General features: G+C 41.6%; 1 protein-coding gene across 2 annotated transcripts in view; it reads right to left on the reverse strand.

Annotated features, from left to right (window-relative positions):
• uba6 (ubiquitin like modifier activating enzyme 6) overlaps positions 1-10334 on the reverse strand; it is a 12306-nt gene extending 1972 nt beyond the window's left edge. Inside the window, exons 1-31 of one of the 2 annotated variants that reach the window (XM_029431278.1) lie at positions 10253-10334; positions 9658-9748; positions 8825-8919; positions 8674-8702; positions 8405-8499; positions 8111-8222; positions 7210-7290; positions 6951-7073; positions 6615-6738; positions 6204-6307; positions 6016-6078; positions 5525-5601; positions 5295-5361; positions 5022-5165; positions 4680-4826; positions 4521-4601; positions 4342-4419; positions 3944-4125; positions 3684-3789; positions 3234-3323; positions 3063-3143; positions 2785-2913; positions 2611-2662; positions 2449-2512; positions 2290-2359; positions 2094-2165; positions 1882-2005; positions 1572-1765; positions 757-884; positions 435-522; positions 204-298 (exon numbers count right to left, since the gene is read on the reverse strand). In XM_029431278.1, coding sequence (XP_029287138.1) covers positions 204-298; positions 435-522; positions 757-884; positions 1572-1765; positions 1882-2005; positions 2094-2165; positions 2290-2359; positions 2449-2512; positions 2611-2662; positions 2785-2913; positions 3063-3143; positions 3234-3323; positions 3684-3789; positions 3944-4125; positions 4342-4419; positions 4521-4601; positions 4680-4826; positions 5022-5165; positions 5295-5361; positions 5525-5601; positions 6016-6078; positions 6204-6307; positions 6615-6738; positions 6951-7073; positions 7210-7290; positions 8111-8222; positions 8405-8499; positions 8674-8702; positions 8825-8919; positions 9658-9698 — 2936 coding nt within the window. In that variant the 5' untranslated portion in view covers positions 9699-9748; positions 10253-10334. Of the gene's footprint in view, positions 1-203; positions 299-434; positions 523-756; positions 885-1571; positions 1766-1881; positions 2006-2093; positions 2166-2289; positions 2360-2448; positions 2513-2610; positions 2663-2784; positions 2914-3062; positions 3144-3233; positions 3324-3683; positions 3790-3943; positions 4126-4341; positions 4420-4520; positions 4602-4679; positions 4827-5021; positions 5166-5294; positions 5362-5524; positions 5602-6015; positions 6079-6203; positions 6308-6614; positions 6739-6950; positions 7074-7209; positions 7291-8110; positions 8223-8404; positions 8500-8673; positions 8703-8824; positions 8920-9657; positions 9749-10130; positions 10158-10252 lie in introns of those variants that run through there. The other variant, XM_029431287.1, reaches the window with a different exon arrangement.
• Between the last annotated feature and the right edge of the window lie 490 nt (positions 10335-10824).

Consider the following 10824-nt stretch of genomic DNA (forward strand, 5'->3'; position numbering starts at 1 on the left):
AGATATGAGAATGAGCTTCTTTTGATGCCACACATTGACCGAAAGCATCCAGCCTGCAGACGTGTCTTTGAGCAAGAGACTGACAGACAGACTTCCTATAAATCTTCACAAGTTCTGTTTTGTATCGATTCATATTTTTGGACAGGGTTTCCACAGTCGTCTTCAGGGGTCACAAAGAATAGAGTAACACAAGAAACACTTACGTTAGTTTGAGTCTCTTTGAGTGTCCAGGCATCACAGGCACATAGAGCATCTTCACACCATGGACGACCATAGTGGGTTCAATTCCATACTTTTCCTGAAATAAAACAACACATCAACAACAAAAGAGACAGAAACTGCAGAAGTATAATAACAGAAATCAGGGGAAATATGATGATATGCATCTGAATGGCTAACACATCAGCGTAGAATACAAGTAAATGGTATCTCACCCTGACTGCATTCATGAAGTCAGAGAGAGTGAAGTCCTCATGGCCAAAGATAGTCCAACAGTCCCAAATGGAGAAGTAAATGTTGTCCCTGGGAAAGAAAGCATACAGCTGTCACTACGTTGCATTGTGATAATTAAATATGGCTCAAGATCCTGCATTTGTTGCGATCCTAGAGCTGACATTTTGCTGCTGCGAGTTAACTTTGGTCATAAGTGCAATAGATATTTTCAGAGCGTGGGGTCAAAACAGCGATGCCATCATGCCAGGGAAAATAATAAAGGCGAGAGACAGTGATATTGAGAAATTGTGCATATGCCTTTACCTGATGAGTAACTGCTTAAGAGGGGCAGGCTCAGTGAGCACCACTACAGGGATGGCCAAGTTAAAGAAGCAGTTTTTGAAAGACTCAAATTCGTAGCCTCCAACCACCTTGATCAACTCGAGGGCCACCTGAACACATCAAAAACAACAACGAAAAATGATTCTTATATTATTGATATTGAACAATAAAATTAATTTCAGCAATTTAATTGACATCCCGATACTGTCCGTCCGTCCGTCCATCCATCCATCCATCCATGGTAGTGCAGAGGTCCCCCTGGGGGATCCCGACGTGTTCCCAAGCCAGATGAGATATATAATCTCTCTCTCTATAACCCAGCGTGTTCTGGGTCTACCCCAGGGTCTCCTACCAGTGGGAATTGTCCGGAAAACCTCCAAAGGAAGTGCGGCATCCTGATCAGATGCCTTAACCACCTCAACTGGCTGCTTTTGATGTGAAGGAGCAGCCGCTCTACTCTGATGTCTGAGCTCCTAACCCTACAGTATTTCTAAGGGTGAGGCACTCTACAGACGAAACTCATTTCAGCTGCTTGCATCCGCAGACATATTTTCAGTCACTATCTAACGCTCACGGCCATAAGAAAAAGGGTTGGAAGGTAAACCTTTGCCTTCCGGCTCAGGTCCTTCTTCACCACAAGAGTCGAGTATCATGGCTTCGTCAGACAACTGAGAAACCGGGAGCCAGCGAACGTCTTGTGGCCGGACCTTGACCTCTGAGGCCCGGTCTGGCACAACCCGAAAGAACCATCCCCCTCAAGGGCACGGACACACACACACACACACACAGTTTCTCACCAGTCCAGCCACAGCCGCTGTTGCCGTGGCGATAGCGGGGATGATCTTGCCAGCGATTCGTTTGGTCTTGAGTCTGTCCGCTGGCTCGATGGAGTACATCCTGGCTCTGAGAGCAGATGCTGATGTGACAAAGTCCACATGGCCGTTGCGGTCATCATCCTTTTCAAACTGCAGTGGACTCACCTGTAGCCTCTCTAAGCACAGACATTATCACTATGTATTAGAAGCAGCCTCTTCACACTGGTGTAATGGATAGAATTGAATACCACGCCACGTTTCAGATTCAAAGTTGTTGTGTTTTTCTGTTAACCTGCTGTGACACCGTCAGTAGCGATGGCCTGCTCCAGCTGTGCGATGGCCTCCCTCTCCTCTTCACTGCTTAGCGGCAGCTTCAATGAATCGGGCTTCTTTGCCGTCTCATCGGTCTCTATACACTGGAAGGGACAGAACAACAATCAACAAGATTAGGATTTTCTTTACACTCTGATAGAACTCAAGGACCGGATTAATGGACAAGCTTACTTTCTCTGAGGGCCTGTACTCGGGAATGTTGACTTCTGAGAGAATCCTGGTCACCTCCTCTTCAGAGATATCCTTTAAAGTTAAAGTTCATTAGTGTGTGTGTGTGTGTGTGTGTGTGTGTGTGTGTGTGTGTGTGTGTGTGTGTGTGTGTGTGTGTGTGTGTGTGTGTGTGTGTGTGTGTGTGTGTGTGACCTACCCTTTCTGAGTAAGGGATGTTATAAATCCCTGCGAAGAGTCGTGCAGTGCTGACGATGAAAGTGAAGTGCCTGATGGGGAAAGCGAAGGGTTTGGAAAGCTTAGATATGTAACACACAATATAAGAAAGGCTTAAACTGTAACATAAGAGCGTACTCACAAAGAGTCTTTCAAGTCAAAATTAAAAGGTGCTGGAGGTCTTTTTGGGGACTGCCAAAACAAACCTAAGGAAGGGAAGAAGAATTCAATATATTCTTTGCTTTTTAAGTGCAATGTATTCTGTTGTTGTTTAACATTATAGGTTTACAAGTATAAAACTTACTTCCATCTTTTAACCTCGTGTCCAGGGGGAAAGAGTGTAACAGTTGTAGGGCCTACATAAAAACAAAACCAGCAGCATGTTATCACATGCATGTCACACTGTGGAGCTTGCACCAACACACAGATACAAATAATCCATTAAATGAATATGTATTTTCAGAAAGAGTCTCGTTACCTTTCTCTTGAAATACTTTTCGAATTTCAGACGGGCATGAACAATGCACTGCTCCCACTGGGTAGGCCTTTTGCTGAGCAGTTTTATGACCTGGAATGACCCCTCCAGACTTTCTCCCATCTGCATCTTCTACACACACACACACACACACACACACACACACACACACACACACCCTTTAACAACTGTTGTTTTTAAACAAAGCATTACATTGATGGCCAAGATCAACACAAAGGCCACTTAAGTCAGAACAACACTTATGACAAACAAAGTCTTACCTGTAGCACCACTTCAGCCGAGGAGTGGGTCTGCCAGAACGAGTTGTACATGGAGGGCTTGTGGACAAACAAATTCTCAAACTAGAAAAGAAACAAGGGGAAAAAAAAGTTTAAAATTAGGACAGTGCAAATAATAACAATGAACACGTGTTGGGTCTTCTGCAGACTGACCTTGTCTCTGGCCCATTGAATGGTGTGTTCTATGACAGAAGGGAAAGACTTGAGAGTGCAGAACGGGATCTCCTCTTCTGGCGGGTCCCTCTGGGAAGCAAAGGAAAGGATATATTTACTGTAAAGGATACATCCACTCATTTTAAAATGCACAACTTTTAACTTCGCTACGTTTTACACTTAGTGACGTAGCACATTTTCACTATTGCTGTTCTTCCTCTGTAGTATTTTCTGCAACTAAGCAACCAACAACAATCTGCTTCCTGTTTACACCGGCATGTGTATGCCCAGTGTACGTACAGTAAGTGGCCATGTGATACGTGTTAGTATGGACAGAGGTTATTTCTGAAACGGAGCTCAAACGCTTGTGTGCACAGAGGTCTGCGTATATGAAGCAGGTCTGGTATTGGACACACAATGATAGTCACACACAAACGAACACATACTCACATGGCTATTGTAGGACTCTGTCAAATTTGGCACAATGATTTCTGTGTGTCCTTTAGTTCCCATGGTGCCAGAGTCCAGGAGAGGTCTCTGATTGGATAAACAGCGGCTGAAAAAGAAATGCATGCGGAAACAAAATATCAGTTGTTGGCCAAATCAGATATATTTATAGTTACCGTTATCCTTCTTGGTGTGGAGCGTCCTGAAATCAACCGAATGGTTTATAGAGTATTCATTGTGTCACTTTGTATATCTGCACCGACCTGTCTACATATCTCCGAGCCTCCACGGTGTCCAGCGCGGTGACCACTAGGTTCAGGCGGGAGTAGAAGGAGTCATTGTAGATGCTCTCAGTAGCAGGACACACCTTGTTGAGGTGAGCATCCACCTGCAGGTCTGGGTTGATATCTTGAGTGGCCTCTGCTGCTGTGGTGCTCTTCGGTTTCTGAGACGCGGGAAGAAGAAGTGTGTGAATGTCTGTGTGGTTCATTCAGCTCAAGTTGCTTATTAACCGACAGTAACTCGAGTGCTTCCGTACGAGTACCTTTCAGTATAAATCGATATTTTCCTACATATTACAGCTGCATAGCAGAAGACACCATTTCACACATTGCAGCAAGTAAAGTGAGTGAGTGAGTAAATATTGCATTCAAAGGTTCACCTGTATGTGATGTGGTCTGAAGAGAAACTGCCGATTGAGGTTGGACTTTTCTATAAGGTCTGGGTCTGTGATGCACACCTGAGAGTTGACAGAGAACATTTCACCAAATGCATATTGTCACGCTAATATATTTAAAGACATAAAGAAATGCAGTCAAACAGAAGAGAGGAAACACCCACCTCTCCTGAGTTGTTGGCCAATCCCACTCCAAGCAGGGCGAAGTTTTTCAGCATTTCACAGCCTATGGCCCCACAGCCCACCTGCAAGAGAAGACATTGTAGGGTTCACTTATAATGACATGTAAAAGAGGGGCCTTGTATGTACTGCACAATCCTTACCATGAAGACCCTGAGCTTGTGAAGTTCTAGACACATCGATTCCCCGATGCAAGCTCGTAATCCATCGTACCGATCACCCCTTGGGAAAAACTCCTCCGCAGACACAGACTGAAGCGGCCTGACTACCTCGATGGCATCAAGATAAAACTAAACACAGGATAAACAGAGAAGGAGATTACATTAACAGATGAGGGAACATTTAAAAAAGAAAAAATGCAAAGACCCAGAACTACATTTTGTGAAACCTATAAACATTAATGGTTTCTATTGCTGCGTTGCAAGATTGACTTATTGAACTACCAATAAGCCCCATTTTCACAGTCATCACATTGAGTAACCTACCCATTGCTGCAGTGGCGCAAACTTCCCTGTGATGGCCTTAAGAACTTCCTGGCTGGCTAGACCTCCTACAGCTGCTGCTAACGGAGGAAGAGTTCCCCTCGCTGTTCTTGACAGACAGCGCACCAACTCAGTATTCAAAGAAGCCTGGAACAAAAAAAAAAGAGGGATGTGCATGCAACGGTCTGTCAAAGAGGATATACGTTTATCTCAGCAGGTTCAAGAATACCAAAGCATGACGGACACAAAGAAAAAGAAAGAAAGAAAAGCACTCACTTTGTTCCTGAGAGTTTCATTCACTTCCTCGGTTAGCTTCAGTAAAACCTCAGCATCTCCTAAACACCTGAAGGCGTAAAATTAAAACGGCTCACAACTGAATGTGTCAACAACTTCACACACACTGAAATCCAAAGCCTTAGGGACTTATGTTATGCTCAGGGACTGTTTGAGTACATCAAGTAAAGCAGCAGCTCTAGACTGTGAAAAGCAGAGAGCATTTTGTTTACCCAATGTTGGGAAGTCTACTGTGCTGCTCCTGAAAGGTGTCCAGGGCACACATGGCTGCATGGATCTGTAGTGGGGCCTGATGGGTAGATTGAAAAACATAAAGGACTGTGAGGAAACTGCTTGGTTAAACATAAGTAAGAATCACATATTAAATAAGACTATCAATGAGATATCTGACGTCACTGAAACTAACATTCACTGTTAAAAAAAAGAAAAGAATAAGCACACAATTTAGGAACCGTATACTAACAAAGAGATTCTACTGGTCTGTGCATGTGCTCCTTTACTTGTAAACATAATGTGAAGGCAGTGTTTTTGGCCATTAGTATGGATCCGGAGGGTAGGATGGCTCTATTATTGGTTAGGCCTGCTCTGGAGCAGGTTATGGCTGCATAGTTTAGGCTTTATGCTGGTGTGCCTTGGAAAAGTGAGCTGACTTTGCTGTAGAACTTTGTTAATCTTGCTGTGTGATGCAGCTTTAAACTCTCACCTCTGGTTTACTGAAGTCTGGAGTCAGGACCTGAGGATCACACAACTGCCTCTCCATCGTCTCCTGAAATACACAAGTGGATGAATGCAGGGACACAGACATAACAAGTGTTTATTTGTAATGGTATATATCTTTTTTTTTTGTTCAACTGTGATCTTTCTGGTGGATATGACAACTAGTGAACTTACAAATCTGTATGTCTTTGGGGTTTTCACCAGAACAAAGAAACCTCCATGTGCATACGGTTGTAGATGGGATGTGTCTCCTATTCCAAAGCTGTGAGGGGAAAGGACTAATATCCAACACACAACCACAGACAGACAGACAGACAGACAGACAGACAGACAGACAGAATGCATTAGATTAGAGATTAATGCAATGCACTGTGATGTTACTTTATACGTTATCTCACCAAATCTGCTCTTGAAACAGTTCTAAAGTATTAGACCCAGTATGTTATGAAAACAGCTCATTGTTTTAACTTTATATAACTCTTACCACAACCATATGTTAAATGTTGTTTACATCTGTGACAATAATGCATTTACAGTAAAAACATCAAATATACTGCATTTATGATCGTCAATGTAAAATGATACCTGAAACTGGTCGTGCGGTGCCGTTGACCTCCACCATGCCGTTGACCTCTCTGAAGACAACACTCTGGCCTGTCTGTAGGCCGTGGGGTTGGTTGTCCATGCAGCTTACCACCCCAGGATTGTCCTGAAGAGTCCGAATTCAAAAGGAGATCAGATGTTTTCAGGAGCAGACCCAGGCCTCTTAGGCTCATATTTCATATAAGATGAATTATGGAACTTCATTATCAGATAACGCAAAAATCGGTCAAATCCAGTTTACTCTTCCAACACAGAGATGTAGCTCATTATCACATTTTTCTTTTTTTTTTTAAAGAATGTCTGAAGTGTTCAGCTCACCCGAGTGATACTTTGGATGAAAATCTCCTTGGGCTCCTCCCCTGTGGGATCTGACACCTCAAACTCATCTCCAAAATCACAGAACACGCGCACACAGATGCCATATGCATCGCAGCCAATGAACTGGAAAGGACACAAGGGAACACAGTTAATACACAGATAAAAGGTTTGGTTAATATGTGACTGTTTGCGTGTTCCCCTTGTGTAAGACATGTTCATAGCTCTCTATGTGTAACCGCTATGGGGACTGTAGACTTACTCTGATGGGGGGTCGATGGGAGTGGCAGAACTCATTCACTCTCTTCTGTAGGCTCAATCTGGCTTCAGTCAGAATCACACACTGGAGGAGAGAGCAGAACACAACGCAGGTTAGAATTACTGCCATTTTCAATCCAAAATGATTGACAATGACATCATTTTTAGTTGTTCCATTTAGAGCTGCAACGCTGGTTAGTCGATTGGCAGAAAATAATCGGCGGCTATTAACGGTTTGAGTAGTTTTTCACGCAAAAATGACAGAAAATGCTGTTTTCAGCCTCTCAGATGTGGATATTTCCTGCTTTTCTCAGTTTTATAATTATATAAAAATTTATATATTTTGCTCTTTGGACTGATAAAACAAAGCATTTGTAGACAATCACCTTCGACTTTGAGAAACTGGGATGGACATTTTTGACTATTTTCTGACATTTTTGACCAAACTATTAAATCAATATTGAAAATCATCATTACTTGCAGCCTTGGTTCCATTAATGAACAATTAAACAGGTCAGGCAGAAAGCCCAATCCGTCAGCGACTACAATACATTAACCCCGAGTGTTTTATCAAATCCTATCAGATGGTTTAGCAGTTACAACCTTTTAAACTTTAACCTTTAACCGTAACATTCCCACCGCCTGAGAAAGAAGCCGTGTTTACTGAGTGTACAAATATTCTGGTTAAAATAACCGTTTTGAAATAACTGAGCATTTGGATTGACAGCTGTGAAGGGGATTATGCTGAAGGAGTGGTTTGAGAAGTTTAATTGACCTTTTTCTACCATGATATCTCGTCTCTATTGGAAACTATTGTAACGGCTATGAATCCAAGTCCATCACAGCCTCTGTCCTCCGTGAAGGATTAAACCACAAACTAAAGATTCTGGACAGCAATACCTTACCTGATACTTTCCGAAAAAGCTGAGATCAGTGTTGTCGTCCAGAGCAGCGGAAGACGTGTCGACATGGACATAAGGGTTCAACTCTGCGACCCGAGGGCACACCGCCTCCACCCTGTATAAGAGAAGTAAAGAGGGAGGATATGAATGTGTAAAAGACAGACAAAGGAATGGAGATGGAATAGAAGAGTTTGCACATGCATGTCGATCACAGGAGAGAGGGGAGTATATGATATTTCAGATTGCGAGTAAGGTCAGAGGTTAAGAGGATGAGTCCAACGCTGTGCTGTGTATTACCTTCTTCTCTGGCTCAACACATCCTCTTTGCGGATAAAGAAGTTGGTGCCCAGATCCAAGGTTTCGCACTGCTTCGTGTCATGAAGGGTGACTGCCTGCGCACACGGATAGATACAAAAGATAAGGACACAAGAAAAAATATTATATAGTGTCACTGTATTGGACAATCATAATATTTAGTAAGAGATGGATAAGATAGATCCCGAGGGATATCGAGGCAGCCCTGCCATTAAAAACTAAATAAAAATAAAAATAAGAGATAAGCTTACCTTCACACCAGCCAGGACAATATTCTTTGCTGGGAAACCAAAAGTCGAACTGCTTAGTGTCAAACCACAATTGGCGATGTAGATCATGTGAATACTATGGCATTAGATATCTTACAGTGCTCTTGTGCAAACAATATGACATTTAGCATACCTATCTCAATTCCCAGTCCACCCATTCCACTGAGAAAGACTGAGGACTGGGCCATCTGGTGCATAGCACTGTCTCCCAGCACATATCGCTGGCGGCTGGACAGAGAGAAAGGAAGGAAGAGGAAGTGTGAGGGAAAGGGATAAGAGAGATCCAGACGAAAATTGAGGAGCAATTCAAGTGTAGTATAGTTGACTGTAGTATAAAGCAGTTATCTTCAAATTAGGCGGTCCAGGGACCACACGGCCAATAAAAATCTTTTTATACAAAAGCTTTCATAGTGCAATGAGGAATATTTTTATTTTAAAATCTAAAATAGTTCATAGATCACGTACAAATTGTAATATAATGTATTTTAAATACTGTAACCAGAATCCCTGTTTTATTTGGCCTATGTATGCATACAAGACTTAAACAATCACTTCACTTCCAACTTCTCTTGATGTGCGTGTGTGTTCTGAAAGCCCCTTTCTCCTGAATTGCCTCTAAAATGTTGTTTAGTTTCAGTGTTACTTGCAGCTAATAAGTGCATTGTTTTATGGGTACGGGATAGCACAAATATTTTTAAATACATGTCTAATATTGTTCTCTTGTGTTGTCTTGTCACATAATTTATACTAAAGAGGTGAACAAATATATATAATAAAGCTAAACTAAATTATTATAAGGACATACATGAGGATGGACCCCAGTATATTCTCTATCTTGTAAGGAGTCCTTGGCTGAAAAACAATTGAGAACCTCTTGCATAAAGCACAACACTGTGATTTCCTGTTTTGAAACATTAGCTGTAGTTACAAGTGCTTTTAGGAAGGGAAGAAAGTAACTAGACTTGCCTGTAAAGAGAGTCGTCAATCTCCATCGAGTCTGCAGCCATGCTGGGAGGGGAAGAGGGGGAATTCAACTGTCTTGAGATAACAACTCCACCTAATAAAACATATTAAAGTACAAACAGTGATTATCAAAGCTATAAAGCATTTTGAATGTCATCGTTAATAATATAAAACCAACGCCCTGTTGTAGGTTAGCCAAATGGCTAACTTATTCTCAATGCGGCTAACTGTCAGCAATGTTGTTGCCTGACAGCTGTCAAAGGTAAAGTGATTGTCTTGAGCCAATGAAGTGACGTCTGCTAACAGTCAAATATTACAGCAGTTAGCTACCACAATAATAACGCTGGCTGATTTGTAAACCTGCTGAGGAAAGCTCAACGTTAGCAGCTACAGCTAGCTAGCACTGAGTGCCACTGCTGCCTGGTGCCGGTGGCGAGGACACTTGTCATAAACTCGTTAAAAGTGATGACACATACGTTAGGCTTAGAATAACTCCCCAGGGTAGACAGATGTTTTAGGTATTAGTATTCTCCCAATCAATATGAAAAATGCGTTGCGAATATTGTTAAAAATTAGACAAATAATCATACGTAGCTACCTGTCAGTATGCGCGACGGGCTAGGGCGAATGAATGGTTGTGACTGGCTAAAAACTTGGAGTGGTTCCGGGTTACCGCAATCACATGACCAAGGCCATCCAATAGGTTCACAGTATTTTTGAGAACTATGAGACATTGATTAAAATGTAACTTATTTTGGAAGTGTTACCACCCTAAAAACATTCTATATGTCAATCTAAAAATTATCATATATATATATATATATATATATATATATATATATATATATAATATATTATTATTGAAATATACAATATCAATTCTTACATTTTCAGAATATAAATCAGCAAGAAAACACTGGAAATTAAATCATTTCTATTATATATAAACGTGCAATGGCCTATTTAAATGCTATTTTACGTTATTAATGTTATTATACTTTGTCTGTAGAACATATGTGTGTGTGTATATGTGTAGAGGTTTGTACAGCAAAAAAAATAAAGAAAATTCATCAGCAATTTTAATTCTTAACACATTCACTTATCGACCCCATACAATATTACCCAAGGGCGTAATTGTATGTAATGCTATCTATCAAGAAAAAAATAAAA

Source organism: Cottoperca gobio, chromosome 1 (assembly GCF_900634415.1).
Source record: "Cottoperca gobio chromosome 1, fCotGob3.1, whole genome shotgun sequence".
Taxonomy (NCBI): domain Eukaryota; kingdom Metazoa; phylum Chordata; class Actinopteri; order Perciformes; family Bovichtidae; genus Cottoperca; species Cottoperca gobio.